Source organism: Pecten maximus, chromosome 11 (genome assembly GCF_902652985.1).
Source record: "Pecten maximus chromosome 11, xPecMax1.1, whole genome shotgun sequence".
NCBI lineage: Eukaryota > Metazoa > Mollusca > Bivalvia > Pectinida > Pectinidae > Pecten > Pecten maximus.
The window spans coordinates 14,106,127-14,128,932 of record NC_047025.1 but is presented as its reverse complement, the minus strand read 5'-3'; the positions used below and the strand labels follow the sequence as shown (position 1 = coordinate 14,128,932).

Below are 22,806 nucleotides of genomic sequence, written 5' to 3'. Positions count from 1 at the left end.
AAAACAATATAAAATCACCAGGTCCGTCTTTACTTCATAAACGAACAACACCAGTCCAACTGGACCAACCGTTTGGGCCGCAAAAACGAAAACGGCCCTGGACTTGCACAATAAATCAGCCAATCATGCAGCTGGTGTTTCTCTGAGGAAAATGTGTTTCTCAGGTTTGTCTGTGTTTTCCTAAGTAAATAACATATGAAATGGATAATATACACTCTTTAATTTAACAGAATGATGTAGGATTCCAGGTGTAAAAAGGCGGGAATTCCCCAGGAATGTCAGGGTTGCTGTTTTTCGAGTAGCCGAGGGCTCTTATATGGCATTAAACCTGTACAATAACAATAGTTATCCGATAGAAAAAAACTTCAAATTTTAATTTGATATCAGTTTCTCATCATTTGAACTTCAAACGAGCGAACGAATGGATCATGGAGTCACTAGTAATGCTAGTAAAATATTTAGTTATGTGAGCCTTTCACTTTAATCATATCAAGGACTGAAGTCGAAGTGACTATGAATTAAATCATAATCAAATTATATTACGCTTCAAACTAAAATGGACATTAAAAATGTCCGACATGACTAGGCCTATTATCTATTTAACTCGCTATATATATATATAGATTCCTAGTAGCGTTAAAATTCAATGGGCCCCTCATCCAGATTCAAAAATCGGTCCGCTTTTGTGTATTCCTTGACCACGAGATGAACTTTGATATGTCGTTGGAGATATTGTTCTCTATATATTCTTCAAATACGATTGCTACTAGTCCGACCCAGTAAACTCTCTACTATATCCTGCTGATGAGTCTCTGTGTTTTTCTGACATTGTACAAAGTCGTTCTCCATATATATGGTTCATCAATGGCTTCCATGGCATTAGCGACATTCTTTTTTATCTAAAACACTGGAATACTAAAAATGTTACTCTTTTGGATTGACTGGGATATTGTTGACCGTTTGTGCTCGTTGTCATCACTGTTACAATGTCATGTCTTCGACGTCATATATAAATTTGCGTCTGTTCAGATAACCCCATTATATAACGTTAGAGATTTGTTCTTCATGGCGTACTTTCCTGGTGGCCATTCTCTTGTTATTGCCTTTGGTAAATCCTCTTTCATTAACCTGATTTACCATCTTGGGTGCCAAAGCAGAGTTAATCATGACATGAAGTAACATTAATATGTACATGAAGTAATATTAATCAGCGGTTCAAACAAATTAATCAACCTATTAATTAATTTATATTTGTTATCATTATACCATACCTTGATTAAAATGGCTCGCTGTTCTTTTAATGAACATTTCAGCCATTTAAATATCATGACAGAGCTGCAGCTGCAGATGTTGGTACAGGCAACTGGCCAGATATCATATGAATTATCTCCCTTCAATTATTTTTGGTCCAAACTTAGTACACAAGATCTACTATATTTTAGATTTAAATACACTTCAAATACTTTATCTGTGATTGAACACCTATAGCTATTTTGTTATTTTCAGGAAAATTTGATAAACGAATTTCAAATAACATGTTTTCGAAAGTAGCCCATGTACGTATCTCTGATGGGATTTAGTAATCCTTATTCAAGCGTTTCATTAACTCGGAACGCTCGCGAGATTTTGTCGGTCTCTCCACCATTTTTTTCCGGCTACAGCTCGTGGGATAAAGGTTTGTTTCTTTTCCGATCTAGTCTCCTTTTGTAGATATGAAATACACCGCATTGTTGTAGTAATGAATGTGCTCCATACAGTGTTGTATTTGATCTGAATCACATACTGACTGTGATCATTGGCTTTTTCAATCATAACCACATATGACCTTGTGCATTTCTCTTGATCGGAATACCGTGTAAAAAGTCACGTATCGAACGTAAACATTTTGTTCGGTCATCAGCAGGTTTCACTATTTAGCATACCCATATTATATATAATGTAATTGTTTTGCATCTATGTAAAGATAAAAATCAAGATTCTTCCTCCGTTATCTTTTAATTGCATTCACAATTCATATGACCTTTGGTTTAACGTTGTGGCCTTGGCTTGAGAAAATAAGCACCATATTTACCCTTATCAAATACTTTGGATCCGGGATCTCATAGAATTTCTTGAAATGCATAATTTTAGCATTGTGGGATTCATTGTTTTAAGCAATACAGTTGATAAGGACTCATGAACTTAAATTGTAGATTGATCACTGCTACCTACTAGCTGTAAAGCCTCTCTGTTTTTGTTTAAAGATTTATTTATATTACTTAATCAAGCTTAACTTCATAATCCCTCACGGATTATCTTCATTTTATTCTCTTCAAATCTGCCCAGTTACATCAACGATTTATTAGTAAAGTATGTAATAAAGTTTAAACCACCTAAAACTAGAAAATGAATCAACCCTGCTGGTACTGGTGCTGAGTTACATTGTCGGATGACAAACAGAAAAGCATGGGTACTGTATATATACGTAATGCAGAGAAGTTTCTCCACCAATGCATGCTATTGTTGGATACCCATGATATATTGTTGAGTTATGCTACACTTATTACCTGTGTTTCAATTCAGTGAAAAATCCTGACCTTGTATTAACCAAAATGAGGGTATTTGGTTGGTTCCATCTCATTTTTGTATTGGAATTTAATCCAATCAGATTGAAGGTAGCATAAACATTATATATCTATTCTTTGTTTTAGTAGCCAAAATGAGCGGGCAGATAATACTGAGGCGCCTAGTCAACAATATACGATGGCAGCAAGTGCGGTCTTGTTCCGCTGTAGCAAAGATTCATGAAGTTAAAATCTATCCCATGGAACAGATGAGCCTAGAAGCAAAAAATCATCATTATCCTACTATTGGTAAGTTGCAAACTTCATAAATATATACCAGGATGAGGGTAACCTGAAGTGTAATTGTCAGATAGAATTGATAATGGTAACCTGTTCTTGTTTGAGGGTTATAAAGGTCTGATATTCCTTAACAAAATCTCGTTTGAGTTGAAATCAAGAATGAATTGTTACAGGGTGTCGGACATGGACTGTATTTAATCAATCTCAATCATACACAGGTATTATCAGGGCTCAAAGTGGTGCCTATTTTAGTGGTCATGCAGGGATTTTTCTCACTGGTTTGGAAAAAGGTGTTTTGTCTCATTTTGGGAAGAAAATTGGTGAATTGGGAAAGATTTTTTTCAGGAGTAAACTGCAAATTTTGGGAATTTGGCTTAAAAATGAAATAATTTCAATTGGGAATGGGGCCCACTAATTAAATAATATAAAAAGCCCCAGAAAAGCCCTGCCATGGCACCTTAAATTCACCATTGGCAACCAGTTATTGACCTATAAGGCGCCTGCAAATTTGCGATTTGGTTAATCTGTCAAAAGTTTGTAGTCAGTGCTAAAATGACGTTCACGTCAAAGTTAGAGAGATTTTAAACTTACCTAAAGAATTAAAAGCCCTTTTTTAAATGTAAGACATATCTAGGCCCTGATTATGATTTTTCTCTTATCTATTTGTGCATAAATCAAAGACCTCTTGTGCCCACATGTATGTTTAAAAAGTTCAAACATTCTCATTTGGGGCCTGTGCTGTGGTCTTATTGAGTATTGGTGTTGTCCTCCTGTCAAGATTGTACATTTATAAACAACAACATAAAACAACAACACCAGTTGTTAGGCTAGTGGATTTTTACCCCCTTGACTTAATATAAATACACTTTTTAAAATTCCAAATTTCAAGGAATAAATCTAGCACTGGTAAGAGTAAGATTTCCTATGTAGAATACCTTTGTTTGAAGGCATATATGGTTAATGATTCCACGATTTAAATGTTGTGTTCTGTATATGTTCAGGTGATCGAGACATCACAGGACACGGAGTTGGAAATGATTGCGGCTACCTTGATGACCATGAATGGCCTTGCCCTGGTGTACGCTTTAAGGCTAACACTCCCGAGATTCTGGCCCTGAGGACGAAGGAAGAAAGTGACTGGAGTTCACTCACCTTAGAGGAGAAAAAATTCTGTAAGACAATATCTAAAGATCTTTGTTTTAATATTTTAGAATTCAGTGGAATTCAGTTGACCCTTTTATTTCAAGAGGCAAAATGCTTTGAATAATCAAGTAATTAGTGCAAGTTGATAATTTCATGTGAAACAAGCCTTTGGTGAGTTTAATATGATCAATATGAAAGTTCTGGGAACTTTTGTGATTTATTATATCTAATTTCATTGTAATGTAAACTTCATTTATTTTACAACAATTGCAAAACAAGTTTTATCAAATTATATTAATCACGCTTGTTGGCTAAGGCCCTGGTCGCCTAAGTGAGAGGCAAGTGTGTTACCACTATGCCATCTGACCACCCAACTTTCATTTCCATTGTAGATACCTTCATTACTATGCACCAACATGTATATTCCATTAAAATATCTACCTGACCCCAGGACTCCACAAAAAATCACTTCTATCCATGGTTGGATTGCCTTCCTATTACTTCTATGTAATTTATTAAATAAATTCTATGGGTGGTACCCCTTAACGAAACCTGGAGTCCTGGGATTGGGTAGACATTTTACTGGAAAAGCCCTTATGACCATGTACTGTATTCACTTAAGTGTATTGATGATATTATCTTTTAGTGTACCGAGCCTCCTATGCCCATACATTTGAGGAAATGCAGGCACCTACCGGAGAACTGAAGAGACAAATCATAATATTCTTATTTGGATGTGTTATGACACAAGTATTCTTGTGGTTTCAAGATCATGTCAGTAAGTATCTATTAGTATAGTAAGTATATTTTAGATGTCAAACATGAGATGTAACCATCAATTAAAGGGACTTTCTACAGAATGTCGCAATGACAGGTCGACTCTTAATGCAGTCTATGTTTATAAACAAACAGAGTAAGTTGATATACCCCAAAAAAATTATGCATGCATGTCGCACGCACGGGAGGCCGTCCTTAAATGACCTTAGCTGTTAATAAGACGATAAACAAAACTAAACCCCAAAAAAATATAAATAACGTAGGTTTTACGGTCACTTGTAGTTTGCAATAAAATAATGAATGATGTGTATAAATTAACCTATTTGATGAATACTTGAAATAGAATTAAGTATCAAACTGGGAAACAGTGTTCATAAGACATAATAATAAGATAAGTTGTTTGTCGAGATCAAATGATTATTGTCGAGATCAAATGATTAGGTTGAGAATTTTGCTAGTGCCATGCCAAAGTCGGGGGGGGGGGGGGGGGGGGGGCAGTAAATGAAAGCAAGCAGCAATATACTCCTATTCCTTCCCAAATATCTTCAGTTTATGTTTTATTCATTTATTCATTTTTTCCAGTTCTACCACGTCCATCTGCAATGTTAAACAAAGGAGGAATGGAGGCTATATTGCAGACTCTTGTCAGAACCAGAGATGGAATTATGTTTGGTATCTCTAGTCGATATGATTATAAAAAGGGAGAATACAAACCTGGCATGGAACCAAAGGGTAGTAACAAATAGAAAGTATTGTAAATTAAGAACATTTGAAGGTTTTGTGGATCCAGTTAAAAAGTGTGAATTTGAAGATTTTTACAAAGACAATGTAAATAACACAAGTTTTCCTCGGGATCTGTTTTATTGTACACAGTGTTTGTTTTGTAACTGTGTTGATAAAATATGTGATAAGATAAACAATGTGTTTATATTTTTTGTTTGTTCTCATGTTAAAGGAGGTCACTGCCAAAGAAACAGCAATTTTCTAAAGAAATTGAAGTACATGTACTTATTTAAGATTGTCTATATCCCTAACTTAATTCCATGTCATACTGGATTCCAAATACATGTAATATTTAATTACTATATCCCTAACTTAATTCCATGTCATACTGGATTCCAAATACATGTAATATTTAATTACACAAATATCTATGGAAATCCTGATCTGATCTTAATTGTCAGACTGACAACTTAACATGCAAATGTTTCTGTGGCCCCCAAAACACATTATACAGTGCAAAACGTGTGTTCTGGTGTTAACAACATGACCAAACAAACACATGCATCTTGACCATGTTGCATCCAGTACAACACTAAATCTGTTTACCGAAGACCTCCAGCCCAGTATTAGAACAATCCACTCAAGTTAATTTAGAGATTATCATGGTAATAATCAACAACTTCACTGACAATTCCCAACCCACAGCCCTTTTTTATACGATATATGTACTGTGGAGAATTTGTCAAGTCCCTGTGATTCAAAGCAAAGAAGGGGACCTTTTACATACCAGCATCAACAAAGAAATGAAGAATAATTGTTGATAAAATAGAAGGGTCCTTTACATGTCTTGGTCTTTGCATGCCACATCAAAAGAGAAGCAAACTCTGGTGTAGGCATGAGATGATCTAGCAAAGGGCATACTATATAAATCATAATTAGCAGTCGAAGCCTTGAGACATCACAAAAAATACTCCTGTGTGGGGAAATAAATAATCTGACACATTAAGCTGAAAGTTTTGACTTTTCACTGCTTTTTTTTTCTTCTTTTTTCCCCCCCACAGACTTTGATCAGATTCATATATGGATCAAGTAGAGGATACCAAGAACACAATCTAATTAAAATCTAGATGGTCATTATCACTACGTTACATGACGAAATCTCTTGCTTCGATGACATCGACAAAATGCCAATTCGCCCTGCAAGTGACATACACATATCTCAAAGGTCATCAGAACGTGACCCCATACTGGATGTTGTTAGATGCTCATGTAACTTAGTGATACTGACCATCTAGATTTTAATTAGATTGCCTAAAACAAGTTCATGTTCCTGGATACCAAGGTTACATTTATTATAGAAAATCTTTTTCATTGCTGCAGCAAGTTGATTTTAAAATATATTTTGATCAAACTTTCATGTATTGGTCAAGTATGAGAATACTTCTAATGACTTGGCATGCGGAGGGAATTGTATGATTTGCCAATGCCTTGTTAAAGTTTGAGTCTTTCGCAGTCTTTTTTCGATGTCACATCTTCATTTTTTTTTCAAAATGACACAGATTCCTTTCTTTAAAGAAGCATGTTAAATCATACCACAAATCTGTTTGAAAGATTTCAAAATGACTTCTTCAAATCATTAACCTGACCATACAAACATTTCTTTTTGATAATTAGGAAGCATACATAAATCAGAAACAGGTGTTTTCTTTCAAATATATTTATTCACCTCTTACTTTTCTCTCGCATTCAATGATACTTCATAACATGAAACCAGAACTAAGGTAGAGAGTACCTGTGCTGTTGTGTTTTTTACCTCCTAAACAACAGTTAGTTCCAATATATTCTCCAATTCTCTAATGATTTTTTTGTTCATTAGAGTTTTTTTGTACAAAAACATGTTTTTATAATGTATTGTCTCCATCTAAAATATCTCTCCCTTTGCGATATGAATGACAAAACCTACAATATGATTTATAACAAAATCAACTGACAATACAAAATGTCATATACTGTACATACATTTACAATGTTATGTTTTCAAAATCGGAGCAGGTAATTTTAATTCATGTATATAAATATTATAAACAGTATCAGTTTCAGTTGAGAATGGAAATAGAAAACAGAATACTGATACATTTTGAAACAACTCACTTCAGTACTTCAAAAGATACATTTGACATATTGCAGATTTGTTTTAACAAAAGGGACATTTGCAAATTTGATGATAGGGATATATTTTGCCAAGTTTGAAAGAGACTTCTTAAAGATATAAGATGTAATTGACACAAATTGTGGTCAAACGTCGGAGAAGGCAATTCAAAATTTCAATACAGCAACCTCTCTCGCCAAACTCCATAGGCTGGGTTCATAAAAATAAGTAGAATATTGGCAGTATCTCCACTCAGATAGGGAAACATGGCAAGCATGTCAACATTTAAAACTATTTAAAATTTGCCCAACCACCAGCTACATGTAAGTTTTACTGATAATAATTATAGTTATACAGGGTAGCAAGGATGTCTCAGCAATTGACACAAAAATATAATTCTACCCAAGTCTATATTCAGGATACTCCAATATTGGCAGCAACTTCAGTAAAAGTTCGCTCGTTCATCAGGAGACAGAAATTTTCTCTGGTCACCAGTAGAAGTATCGGACAAACAGGCACATGTACATCACACAGTGTATGTATATAGGGACTATATTGGTAGCCATTCTTGTGTGGGAATGTCGAGAATCACATCCATGTCTGGGGTACACCTGTAAAAAAATGTATTGTGTTACAATTACAATATCTCCCATTCATTATACACTAAAAGTTACATTCCTCGTTCAAAAAGTTTCAGTGAATATCAAAAACAACAACTATTTCTTCTCTTTGTTACTTACTATATCCTACAACATATACACCCATGCTTCATAAGCCCACCAATATCTATTGGTTTTCAGTTAATTACGAATTACGATCAAATGTTATTTCACTGTCCTCTATGACTTTGAGTGACAGGTCATGTGTTGCTCTACAGAGCTTATTGAGGATGAATATTGTAATAAATTTTGCTTTACCCTGGTACTAATTCTGTTTATATCTGAAAGACATCTGCACTAGTAGATACTGTGTACCTGACAACAGGTCTGGATAGCACTAGCCATTGAATGCTGACAACTACCAGATAACTTATATTTAAAGCTCAAGGGTAGGATTCATGTATATAAAAATGTCCATATCTGTTACCTGTATGGGGCAGTAAAATACACCTAACTAATCATTACTAGAATAGCTACCATGATTTTTTGTCTCTAGGTCAAATTCAAGGTCGCTTCTGATATTTTTTTCCAAGTTGCTTACTTCTGGACAATATTACCAAAAATGTTGCCACAACTTGTGGTTTACTTGTGGCACAAGTAAAATTGGTCCTGAAGGTGAAGGCCGTTGGGACTTTGCAAGAAACACATCTTGGGGATCATGCATCTACATATTTGCAGAAATTCAGTGAGATTATCTGGAGCAATGTATATAATGTTTAAAGGAAAAATTTGTTGAAATATTACTTTTCTCGAGTCGGGAAAAATTCTGGGAACATCTGTAGTCTGGTGTTGGTTTTTGGATCTTTAAGAAGTCGTTCCACTTCAGCTTCAAGCAATCGGTTGTCGTGAAGTAGATCCTCCTGTACCTGCTTGTTCATCTCTATCTCCTGAAATAACAACGAAGAACAGTATCATAGGCCCAGTGTATCTGCTGGTCAATATTGTAATCATGTATTCTAGTCACAATCTGATTAAAACCATATATTCATTTCTTTGGTTATGATGTACAGCACCTGAACATCTGAAAGAATCATGATCAGTACTTGGTAAATGAAGCCATGAACATATGATTTTAATTGGTTATTTGTTTGGTTTATCACACGGTGAGCAGCTAGGGTCATTTTCATGCAGAATTCCATGTAGTAGCTGGTGGCTACCTCACTGAACAACATACTGAAGGCCCATCGCATGCCATCCACTGCAGTTAGGGTAAAGTGTCTTGCCCAAGGACACAACCACGACAGCACAGATTGGTCTATTACTCAGCTTACCAAGAAATAAACTGACACCATTCACCCCAGATCTTCACCCGATGTTACATAGGCTTACACTATAACCGACTGAACTATTGCAGAAGCCCCAATTTTCATCTGATTGTTTAAGTCATGTCATGTTAAAAAATGTTGCACATACCTTTTTCATCACCATGTTTTGCAGAGCCATGTCCTTCAGACTGGGATGCATCATAGATATTGCTGTCTGAAACACAATTAATAAAAAAAATTAAATCTACTCCAGGACAGGGATTTAATGTGGTATATTAAACAGCAGGCAACACTCCCAATATCCAGCTATCTAGGATTAGGTGACTGTATTTTGTCACAACAGTGATTTCCAGCATTGTAAAACTGAAATTACAACTAAAGGCAGTAATTAATCAAGCATTTGTAACAAATCTCTGGGGACCTAAAAAAGTAGTTCTTTATAAACACAGCATAAATATATACACAGTTACTATAATACATTTGGTTTAATTCAAAGACAGACTGTTTTACATGCAATATCCAGACAATTTTTTTTAAACTGTATAAAATTTTGTTTAAAGCATCTGTTGTCATGACTATAACCTTTGACCTAGTAAAGGAAGGTGCTGGCATCATTGAGGTATGATGCCTTGTGATGGGACTTGTGACACCTGGTGCCAAGGAACTACTACACTAGATTTATCCAGTAATAACCCTGGTAAGCCCAGAGTCCAATATAAACTCAAATTAGGACATAGGTTCATTGCAGGCGATATATAGAATATCAATTTTACCGACCTGTACAGTACTGAAGACAGACATGGGCTTATTGCTGGATAAATACGGTATATTTCAAAGCCATAATATCTAAAATTCAATGTAAACAAACTTTACAAATTTCATTTATAAAATAAATGAAAGATGTACTCCTGAAAAGTTGTTTACATTAACATAATATTTCTTCGGTCTAAGACAAAGTTTATTTGTCATACTGCAAAAGAAAACCTTAAGATAGGATTGGCCAATCACCAAGCTGTGATTTTCTATAATCTCCTCCCTCATGGGTTATATAACATTACAAAAAGGTGACATAAAGTCATGTACAAAGGGAGATAAATCCCGCTTGCCACATGGCAGACAACATTTCTGAAAAAATTTCAAGGGTTACTTCTGTGCAAAAATTACAAGGGTTGATTTAGTTATAGTTTTGTTGACTAAAAAGATATACAATTGTTTTGGTTCTCTGATTTTTGTTACTTTTCATTTAAATTCAGATTGCTGCTTGCAGTATGACAAATTTGTTTGGCTCGGGAAATAATGTAACATGAAACATTCATTGCTTTCATGTTTGCTATGGAAACGGGATTATAAAAATTGTTATATAATTGTTGCATGGGCTAACGATGAAAGTCTGTACCATGAAATAATTTGAAAGTTCCAAACCATTAAAGTACAAACGAACAATTCATGTTATACAGCATGAAATCCAGACAGGTAATATGATACCATATTACCCTCCTAAAACTTCAATATGATACCATATTACCATCCTAAAACTTCAATATGATACCATATTACCATCCTAAAACTTAAATATGATACCATATTACCGTCCTAAAACTTAAATATGATACCCTAAAACTTAAGGGGCATCTAAACAGCAAATCCAGTCAAAACATTGATATTTTACAGGCCAATAGATCCCTATTATGGTGCAATGTCACATTAGTAACATGATGGACTTTTAGTATGTATCATGGCAAACCCTGGGTCTTGCTGTTGACATGTAATTTGTTAAGCTGTTTGTAAATTTCAACAAAACGTAAGAAAAATGCATGTTTCAGGGGGACATAATTAACTCATTTGTATCCCATATATTACACAAACTTGCCATGTCGTTTTGCTCACAAGTGTCTAAAGCACAAAATAGAAGCATTGGTTTGACCAGCTTTGACGTTATTATATGTAAAAACGCTGTTTTTATTTTGACCTTGAATTGCAAATGGCGGTCGTGAATGATATCACACAAATATGGCATATAAGGAGGTATTTAAAACATCAAAAATGCTCTTATTAGACAATATAAAGTATTCTTGAAGTGGCAAGAAGACTGCTTTTATGAAAAAATGTTCAACCGTTGAGTTTGGGGTAAAATATGCCTATATCTGAAAAAGGCTGCAAACTCACCATTTTAACAAATTGACATTCAAATGTTCATGTTACTATGATGAGATGTACGATGAGATGTACGATATAGGAGTTTTGTTATTAACTGAAATGCCTCCTTTAATCCATATTTGTGTAATATTATTCTCAGCTGCCATTTGCATTTCAAGGTCAAAACAAAATAAGTGTTTATACGTATACGTACATACAGTAAAATCCGGTCAAACAAATGCTCCTACCCTGTGCTATAGACACTTGTGAACATAACAGCATGGCTATTTTTCAGGTTTGATCATTTGCGTGACTTAGAATTATTCTATGCCAAATCTTACCACAAAGTTACTCTACAGAAGAAACTGGTAGCATCTATAGTATATTATTGGTGATTGTAAGAAGCTACATGTCCAAACAAACATTTTGGTATATTACATGACATTTTTTGTGCAAATCTTAAGGTATTTATTCGTGTTTGAAATTCAACACTATTCTGCTATATAGATGACCCTTAAATAACTAATAATATTTAAATACTTTACACCAAAATTAAACCAAACATCTATCAAAAACTGAAAAGATATCTCTTAAGTCCGAGTGTTAAGTCAGAAGATTTTGTGTTATAGTGATTACCATGATAATAAAGACGTAGATCAGGATATACAAAGTGTAATTATTTATACAGTATACAGAAATAGAGAAGAAATACAGCCAATATCATTTGCTGATTAAGAGAATGTATACAAAATACCTGATTGGTTATAATATCATCCCTAATATAGATATGGTAATGATATTCATGTGAAACATTGTAGTCTTTTGTGAGTGCAGCAGGTTACAATTTCACTGTATCATACTAAAGTATAATTACGTATAGGGAGAGGTTCTACTAAGGTACTGTCTTGTTTAAATACTTACTTAATAACTGAGGTAAATGTACAACTATTTTATAAAGTAGTAAGGTGATAACATCATAACAGTCAAATATCCTACAATGAAACTCTAATAGGGACAGAGACTTCAGCTAGAGGGACACAGCCTACTACAAAGGGATCACGGCCTACTACCATGGGACACAGCCTACTACAATAGGGACACAGCCTACTACAATGGGACACAGCCTACCACAATAGGGACACAGTCTACTACAATAGGATCAGAGCCTACTGAAATAGGGACACTGCTTACTACAATAGGGACACGGCCTACTACAATAGGGACACAGTCTACTACAATAGGATCACAGCCTACTACAATAGGGACACAGTCTACTACAATAAGGACACAGCCTACTACAATAGGGACACAGCCTACTACAATAGGGACACACACAGCCTACTACAATAGGGACACTGCCTACTACAATAGGGACAGTCTACTACAATAGGGACACAGTCTACTACAATAGGGACACAGCCTACTACAATAGGGACACAGCCTACTACAATAGGGACACAGCCTACCACAATAGGGACACTGCTTACTACAATAGGATCACAGCCTACTACAATAGGGACACAGCCTACCACAATAGGGACACAGCCTACTACAATAGGGACACAGCCTTCTACAATAGGGACACAGTCTACTACAATAGGGACATAGCCTACTACAATAGGGACACAGCTTACTACAATAGGGACACAGCCTATTACAAAAGGATCACGACCAACTGCAAGATGGGCACAGCCTACTACAATAGGGACACAGCCTACTACAATAGGGACACAGCCTACTACAATAGGGACACAGCTTACTACAATAGGGACACAGCCTACCACAATAGGGACACAGCTTACTACAATAGGGACACAGCCTACTACAATAGGGACACAGTCTACTACAATAGGGACACAGCCTACTACAATAGGGACACAGCCTACTACAATAGGATCACAGCCTACTACAATAGGGACACAGCCTACTACAATAGGGACACAGCCTACTACAATAGGGACACAGCCTACTACAATAGGGACACAACCTACTACAATAGGGACACAGCCTACTACAATAGGGACACAGCTTACTACAGTCAGATCACAGCTTACTACAGTCGGATCACAGCCTATTACATGGGGACACTGTCTTCTTAGGATCACAGCCTATGACAATATGATCACAGCCTATGACAATATGATCACAGCCTATGACAATATGATCTCAGCCTCCTACAATAGGATCTTAGTCTACTGCAACATTGCCATCCTAGTCCCAAGTATAGAGTGACTGCCTAATTCTTAGGCTGGTTTAATAATATAAAAAAATTCAAATAGGTATCTAACAGGGTAAAACTCAACATAATGAAAAATTAAAGCTTAAATTAGTAATTTCCTCAACCAAATTCTAATAAAAAATATACACCATCTACCCTAAAAAAAGGCACTACAAAATCTTTTCTGAAACAATTTTTTCAGCCACACCACTGGTGCAGTCAGCGACATGTGGACTGACAAGACAACTACTTATATTATTTATAATTATGAGAAAGCAAGGAAGGGAAAAAAAGAAAAATCTTAGTAAAAAAGTCATGATATATATTTTAAACTCCTCCTCTAAATAATGAAGCAAATTATGTTTTAAGAAGCATGATTTGTATTACGCCCCTACCTGATGGGTTTTGTCATCCGCTGGAGATGCTGGTGTTAATCTAACATAGCCAGACTGGGAATAAACATATCATAGGTAATATACCAGACTAGGAAAAAATATATTACAGTAATAGACATCCTCATTCCGCACTGAGGTACAGCCTGTCACACGCAGGCAAGTCAAGCTGGCTAAATCCCACAACTTAGAACACATGTACTTAGTTTCTTTGCTACCAGTACTTACTATAAGAATTTTTCTAGGTTTCATGAGTTATTTATAGAAAGACTTGAGTTAAAGAAAATCAGAAAATCTTTGTCATTAATGAAAAGATACCATAGGGGTGGATTATTTCACTATCCTGATGTTCACGTGGCTAGAAGATTTTGTGTCAGGGAAATTTTCAATATTCACTATCAATATACCAGAATATCAGGTAGATCAATTGTTAAAAAATTTGTTAACTGGTTTTCTTCATATGAAAATTTCACACCCCTCTGACATTTGATTTAAGATTTAAACTAAAGAAATTTCAACTTATTCTAAAAAAAAAAAAAGAGAGAAAAAAATGAACAGATCAATTTCTTATAGTCTGAGAATGAGAAAACTTAATCTACAGGAGAATTCACTACAGAGAGTTCATTGTTCCTACAGAATAGAGTTGAAATAACGATGAAAATATTATCTTAAAGTTTTAGATATGACAGAAATTATTTTAGGTGAAAACAGTAGAACTTAATATTAAGGAATGTTATCTATCCACCAACAGTTGTAAGATTTTAACATCAAGATAGTGTCCTGATTGCTGATGCTGAAAAGATTTAATCCCTGGGTTTATGGATCAGTGAACAGTCAGAGTCATTTTAAGGCTTGTAGTAGTTGGTGACTACCTCAATGAACAACATACTGTCCATATCAATGGTTTACATTTTTCACTAATGTGTTGTGTATAGCTGTCACAAGCATACATGTCTTATGTATATTACGGTGAGATGATGTTTATCTATGTGAATACTTACTTCTGTCATTTCCTTTGTTGTTTCAGTTATATTTTTTGTTCTTTCTTTCTCATACTTTGACAGCTCAGTATAGATTATATGTTCCAAGTCCTCTTGATCTTCCTGGAAGTAAACATGAACATACATGTATTATTAAAATATGGAAAGAATAATCTTGAAAATTGCATGCACTAGACCTCTAGATATTTTGCATGTACATGTACTCTTTTCTGTACCTGTTTAGTTGCCATGATAGGAAAGTTTCAATTAAGAAAAAACATGAAATTGAGATATTTTAATAACCTGACATGAAATCTTTAAATTTCTATGATTAACTGACATGAAATCTTGATATTTTTATGATATAATTCTGTGACATGAAATCTTGAGATTTTCATAATAACCTGACATAACTTCAGATTTTTATAATTACCTGACATAACTTCAGATTTTTATAATTATTTGACATGAAATCTTGAGCTTTTTATAATTACCTGACACGAAATCTTGAGATTTTTATAGACACGAAATCTTGATATCTTTATAATTACCTGACATGAAATCTTGAGCTTTTTATAATTACCTGACACGAAATCTTGAGATTTTTATAATTACCTGACATGAAATCTTGAGATTTTTATAATTACCTGACACGAAATCTTGAGATTTTTATAATTACCTGAAGGAAATCTTGAGCTTTTTATAATTACCTGACACGAAATCTTGAGATTTTTATAATTACCTGACACGAAATCTTGAGATTTTTATAATTACCTGACATGAAATCTTGAGATTTTTATAATTACCTGACATGAAATCTTGAGATTTTAATAATTACCTGACACGAAATCTTGAGATTTTGTATATCCTTCTTTAACGTAGCTATTGTCATAGCTTTGACAGGGTATTCCTTGTCCTACATAAAACAGAAGACAATATATTATTTCCAGAAATACCTGTTAAAAGTGAAGCAGAAACAAATAGATATGTGTCTAAATATAATACTGTACATTACAAAGCAAAGGTATTCTAGGAAAATGTATGATGCACTGTTTATCCTGTTATAAGCCCAGCATGAGATCAACTGTGTCACAATGTTGGGAACAGTCACACTGCCAGAATGTGAGACAATGAAATAACATTTATTTGTATATAGAGTATCTTTATTATTATTTTTTTTAGTTGAACTGTAATAAAAATGGGTGGGCTTATTACCAGGCATGGGTTTATTGGTGGATAAATATGGTAATTATAGATATCAAGCTTTTTGTATTAAGGTTATACATTGTGTGTGTATGTATACACATATATTAATTTGCTCTGACAGGTAACTTAGTATACAATAATACAACGCACAAAAAATTCATTTCAAATACACAATGACTGTGCAATTTACAGCTGAACTTGAAATAGATGACTTTTATGAAATATATCTTGTCATTTATCAATGTGTAGGACACAAATGTCACACTTAATTTGCATTAAACATACATTTTTATAAATTTTTGATTTGTTTACTTGTCTCTGTCCTCATTTGAATTACATATAAATCATCTAGAGTTATGATGGATCAAAAGGTTTCTATTTGTATCATAGATATCTCCATCATGTTTTTATGTTCATTATCCCAATAGAATACAAGAGATGATCGATGGGGAATACTGTTCGTGTACTTATTCTGATAGAAAATCCTAATTTAGTACATTTTATGAAAGTTTAACAGGATAGTGCAATGACAAAATTGTGTCCCTTCCATGTCATCCCCAAAATATCAGCCCTCCTTGTCACCCCCAAAATTTCAGCCCTCCTTGTCACCCCCAAAATATCAGTCCTCCTTGTCACCCCCAAAATATCAGCCCTCCTTGTCACCCCAAAAATATCGGTCCTATAAACATCTAAAGAAAATGCTATTTGTACAAGCTTAATATACAGTCAATCATTTTTAATGCTATGAAAGTATTTCCAAAATCAATAAAATATTATAACTGTTAAATATATAGATAACACATACCTTATAGTTCATTAAGATGTGTAGTTCTTCTTGCTTCTGTTTCAAGTATTCATCTGATTCTGACACCTGCTTTTCTAAAGCTGAAGAAATAAAACATTCATTTAAATTGAAGTAACAACTGAACAACCCATTAAAATAAAGTAATAACTGAAAATACCAATCAACATGAAATAACGTCTTATCATACCAAGTAAAATAAAGTAATAACTGAAAATACCAATCAACATGAAATAATGTCTTATCATACCAAGTAAAATGAAGTAACAACTGAACATGCCCATTCAAAAGAAATAATGACTGAACATACCCATTAAAATAAAGTAATAACTGAAAAAAACCCATTAAAATATAGTAATAACTCAAAATACCCATTAAAATAAACTAATAACTGAAAATACCCATTACAATAAAGTAACAACTGAACATATCCATTAAAATAAAGTAACGACTGAAGTGACACTGAACATACCCATCGAAAGGAAGTAGCCACTGAACATACCAATCAACATAAAATATTGTCTTATCATACCAAGTAAAATGAAGTAAGAACTGAATATACCCAGTAAAATGAAGTAACAACTGAACATACCATTAAAATGAAGTAAAAACTGATCATGCCCAGTAAAATGAAGTAAGAACATACCCATTGAAATAAAGTAACGACTGAACATACCCATTGAAATAAAGTAACGACTGAATATACCCATTGAAATAAAGTAACGACTGAATAAACCCATTGAAATAAAGTAACGACTGAATATACCCATTGAAATAAAGTAACGACTGAACATACCCATTGAAATAAAGTAACGACTAAATATATCCCATTGAAATAAATTGACTGAATATACCCATTGAAATAAAGTCACGACTGAACATACCCATTGAAAAAAAGTAACGACTGAACATAGCCATTGAAATAAATTAACGACTGAACATACCCATTGAAATAAAGTAACGACTGAATATACCCATTGAAATAAAGTAACGACTGAACATGCCCATTGAAATAAAGTAACGACTGAACATGCCCATTGAAATAAAGTAACGACTGAACATGCCCATTGAAATAAAGTAACGACTGAACATACCCATTGAAATAAAGTAACGACTGAATTTACCCATTGAAATAAAGTAACGACTGAACATACCCATTGAAATAAAGTAACGACTGAACATACCCATTGAAATAAAGTAACGACTGCACATACCCATTGAAATAAAGTAACGACTGAACATACCCATTGAAATAAAGTAACAACTGAATATACCCATTGAAATAAAGTAACGACTGAACATACCCATTGAAATAAAGTAACGACTGAATATACCCATTGAAATAAATTGACTGAATATACCCATTGAAATAAAGTAACGACTGAACATACCCATTGAAATAAAGTAACGACTGAATATACCCATTGAAATAAAGTAACGACTGAACATACCCATTGAAATAAAGTAACGACTGAATATACCCATTGAAATAAAGTAACAACTGAATATACCCATTGAAATAAAGTAACGACTGAATATACCCATCCAAATGAAATAATGACTGAACATAATCATTAGAATTAATCAATGTCTGAACACTGACCTCCCAGCTTGTCTGTCGTCCATGCAATTGTTGCATCAAGTTCACTTTGTTCTGTTTCAAACTCTTTTCCAAAGTTTGTATTTATTGTTGTTATACCACCCTGGAATCAAACCAGAAGAGACATTGAAAACTTGTAGAATTGGGAAAACATGAAACATGTACTTATGCTCATACATTGACGAGTGTTACAAGACTTTAATGTAGGGGAGACAACTGCAGCATGCAAACATCTGTAGTCATACTAACACAAATGAATATTGTTAAATAAATCAGATAGTAACACCAGTTAAGAAATAACAGGAAGATAGGGGATGGTAATCCAAGGAGGCTAACACACCAAGTCTGATCAAAATTAGGGGATGGGGTTTTTGCAAGACAATCAAATAGCATTTGTTAAGGTTTTTACTCAACTTCAAATTACACATGGGTGGGCTTATTACCAAATGTGGGATTTTTGCTGAATATACAGTTGTTTCTGGTTGCATTAGCACACTTACTCTATATTTTTCATATCGTCGCAGCAAACCCTTCACATGGTCCATTGTATGCATTTCATCATCATCTATCTCTGCCTTTAACTTTATATTCTCCTCAAGTCTTAAAACATTGTTAAGATCTTTAAGTTTAAATCATAGAAAAGCAATACATATTATTTGTGCCAAAACATAAATATTAACTTTTTTTAGTTCAGAATGAAAATTGTATCAAACATTGAATTCACCATATAAATCTTTATCATTATATCTTACAACAATTGTGAAAAGTTATATCAACTTATAGTAATCATGCTTGTTGACCCAGATGGAAATGCACAAGGAGGTAACCAGAGTACCCAGGGTAAACCATTTCAAGTCCAATTTGGGAATCAAACCCTGGTCGCCTTCATGAAAGGCAAGTGTGTTACCACGGTGTCACCCAGCAATATTTATATATATCTAATAGATAATTATTAAACTCTGAATAAAATCTTTATAAGCGTCAAAATTAACAAAAAACGTCAACAAAAAAACACAAAAACACAGATTAATACTAAATCATAATGTACATTGAAATTGTATTATATATATCAATTGCTCAACCGCATTCAAACCTTCATATACATATTGGAAGTTGAACACAGAAAGGATACAATTCATGATATCTCTTTTGGTATTCTTCTAGTGTCTTTTTTCTTGTTCTTATTCTCAGCTGTGTATAGAAAGTTTTTTTCATAAAAGTATACATGTTCATTAATTGTCATTGATTAATGGATAAAAATTCATAAGATATTTGGTTTATTCTAGTATTTTACTTAATATTCATTCAAATAAATTGATTTAAGAGATTGTTTAACCATTGACTATACTAAGGCATAAAAGTAAAGTTACAAAACAAAACTGTCACCAGTCTAGAGCAAATGAGTGTAGGCATTGCCTCTCACTAATGGACACCAGGCAAGTTGATTCTACATTGATAAATTCAAAAAGGATATAGATTAAAGAAGGGTTAGCTACCTCAATAATTTTAACTCTCTCCACTCGTTCTTTGTCCAGAGACTTTTTCTGAGCAGCCTGTTTTTTCTCCTTTAGCGTTGGTATATGTCCACCCCTGCCAGGTCCGGTCCCATGCTGGCAGCTATCAGCCGACTTGGCAGTGCGGCGAATAGTGACGGATTTGCTTCCTACAGGATAAAATAGGTCTTTATTAAATCTGAGTTGATAAATCAATATGATGTTGTATCTGATATCAATGCTTAAGGTAGAAAAAAATATATATCAATTGCAGCAACTACCAAGGAGAAGAGCCCTGTAGATTTAAATAAAACAAAAGAAAATTAAACTACAATAAGCTATTGTTGAATGTCTGATTTTGATTCCAATACGCTTATATTATATTTATCCCATAATAAACCCAGAGGGTCAAGATATATACAAATTTGACTCAATGTGGCAATGGGCTTATTGCAGTACAAAGAAATAGCATTAATTGGCATTTTTTAGTTTTTACTGAAGTGCAATTGAAATAGTTGAGATTATATCACCATTACCAAACATGGACTCATATTGTTAAATTACTATATGACATTGCCACTAGTGAAAGTATGTTAGCATATTATTGACACTTGAAATGTGTAACAAATACACAAAGAAAATTTGGTTGAAAAGATCAACTTTAGAATTATGGCTAACAAAATTTTATTTTATTTTGTTTGTGTTTTCAAAAGAAGACAAAAGAAACAGTTAAAATCAGAGAATAAACAGATCCAAAAATATCTCACCTTTTGGAGGCGGAGGAGGGCGAGTCACAGGTTTGTTCTTTCTAGTCCACTGATCATAATCAGTAAAGTCAACATTGAATTGATTTCCCAAGGATTTCAGTAGCTCATCTTTACTGAACTGAGTCCTGTCAATCTTACTAGCAGCTTTTCTTCCCCAGTCGGCTGCCATTTTGTCTTTGTTATATTATTTTCTTTATGAAATCATGTGCTAATGATGTTGAATAGCAGTCTTCATAAAAATGCCCAGCTCCTGCTGTAATTCTTTCTTTTAATACCTAAATTTCAAAAGAAATAATGTAAGATAAAACTGTCTATGAAACAGGATAGAAATTAATAATCATACAAATAGATAAGAGCCCCTACAGGTGTGGTGGGTGTGCTTGTATGACAATGTATGTACAGAAGATGCTTCTGCCTTCCATGCAAGAGAGTTACCGTTCACATACTGTATATATTGCACATAGTTGCAACGCCATTGTAAATCGTTTCATTGATTTAATTCGTATTTGAAAAAAATGTGTTTACAATGTAAAATATATTGTACACTGCTTCCAGTAACATTCATATGAAAGTGGTTCATGTGTAAAAAAAAAATAGATTTATGTAGCATAATGGTTATGGAATCGCTAATATATATGTCGAATCTTTAGGATATTAGGTTAAAACGACAGAAGTCCAAAATACGATATAACATGTGCGCCAACTCATCACTTGTTACCAGGAAGCGATTCAGCTTACAAAAAACCCTTACGTGCCACCAACTTGAACTTTGCTCATACCATTTTACAATGTATACATGCTTTTATATCGTGGCCAGATGCGAGCGTTTTTATGCTAGTCCTATTTACATTTTTGTCCGATTTTGCGGCCACACACAGCACATTCTTATTTGTAAATAATTCGGTCGGAAAATGTCTTGAAAGTTTTTACTCCGAGCTGGAAACGAGACAATAATTTTAACTGTTCGAAGCATGTAATATTATCACAAACACATATTTCAGAAGAAAAATAACAATTACCTTAACAATTACATAGTCGGTTATCGAATGTAATCAATTTAAACAACTAAGTTTATGTGAACACCATTTCGGTTGGAAAGACCATTATCGTTCTGACTGCCGCCATTTGTAAACAGTTTCCATAGCTATAAAGGAGAACGGTTCAAAGGGAAATAACTCGGTCTGATATAGACCAAGAATAACATGTAGAAGACTACTATATCCTAAAGTTTTAATATTTGAATTCCGATTCAGATATGAAGAAATATAGAAGAAGAATAATAATGAATGATTTTCAAACATATTCTAAAAGAATTTAATTATGTATAATCTACTAAATATAATATTATCGAGATTGAAATGGTGCCACTATGCTTATATAGCCCTCTCCAACAAAAATAGATACCTAGACATCCAGTTTTGGAGACGAGACCAAGGCCTACCTCTCTCAACGAATGAAATAAACAAAAAACAAAAAACAAAAACAAAAAAACATTAAAAAAAACATAAAAATATATAATTAGACAAAAAACAAAGTAAATAAACCAAACAAAATTAAAAAAAACAACAACAAAAAAAACACACACACACACACACACACAAAACAAACGGTCTTTTTTTGCCGTTATTCCTACCAAAATTCTGGGGGGAAATG

The 22,806-nt window shown here is 33.8% G+C and overlaps 2 protein-coding genes across 2 annotated transcripts; one reads left to right on the top strand and one right to left on the bottom strand.

Moving 5' to 3' along the window:
- The first annotated feature begins 1,554 nt into the window (after positions 1-1,554).
- LOC117338330 lies at positions 1,555-5,680 on the top strand. Its single transcript, XM_033899635.1, has 5 exons — positions 1,555-1,675; positions 2,691-2,852; positions 3,845-4,015; positions 4,633-4,764; positions 5,346-5,680. The coding sequence occupies exons 1-5, from the start codon at positions 1,555-1,557 to the stop codon at positions 5,507-5,509; spliced, it is 750 nt and encodes a 249-aa protein (XP_033755526.1). The 3' UTR covers positions 5,510-5,680.
- A 1,227-nt stretch (positions 5,681-6,907) lies between these two features.
- Positions 6,908-22,292, bottom strand: LOC117338329 (uncharacterized protein C20orf96-like). The gene is made up of 12 exons (XM_033899634.1): positions 22,173-22,292; positions 21,154-21,428; positions 20,390-20,556; positions 20,026-20,084; positions 19,394-19,493; positions 18,897-18,996; positions 17,297-17,376; positions 16,124-16,201; positions 15,307-15,408; positions 9,708-9,773; positions 9,039-9,181; positions 6,908-8,246 (listed from the first exon to the last, which is right to left on the bottom strand). The coding sequence occupies exons 2-12, from the start codon at positions 21,320-21,322 to the stop codon at positions 8,186-8,188; spliced, it is 1,125 nt and encodes a 374-aa protein (XP_033755525.1). The 5' UTR covers positions 21,323-21,428; positions 22,173-22,292; the 3' UTR covers positions 6,908-8,185.
- Positions 22,293-22,806: the final 514 nt, after the last annotated feature.

Bases quoted from the DNA above. Each gene is read 5' to 3' on its own strand.
- LOC117338330 (XM_033899635.1), top strand. From the start codon at position 1,555: ATGTACGTATCTCTGATGGGATTTAGTAATCCTTATTCAAGCGTTTCA. The intron at 1,676-2,690 runs GTTTGTTTCTTT...TCTTTGTTTTAG, and splicing joins CTACAGCTCGTGGGATAAAG to TAGCCAAAATGAGCGGGCAG. The intron at 4,016-4,632 runs GTAAGACAATAT...ATTATCTTTTAG, and splicing joins CTTAGAGGAGAAAAAATTCT to TGTACCGAGCCTCCTATGCC.
- LOC117338329 (XM_033899634.1), bottom strand. From the start codon at position 21,322: ATGGCAGCCGACTGGGGAAGAAAAGCTGCTAGTAAGATTGACAGGACT. The intron at 20,557-21,153 runs GTGAGATATTTT...TTTATCCTGTAG, and splicing joins CCCTCCTCCGCCTCCAAAAG to GAAGCAAATCCGTCACTATT. The intron at 15,409-16,123 runs GTAATTATTAAA...GTTTACTTCCAG, and splicing joins ATCTCAAGATTTCGTGTCAG to GAAGATCAAGAGGACTTGGA.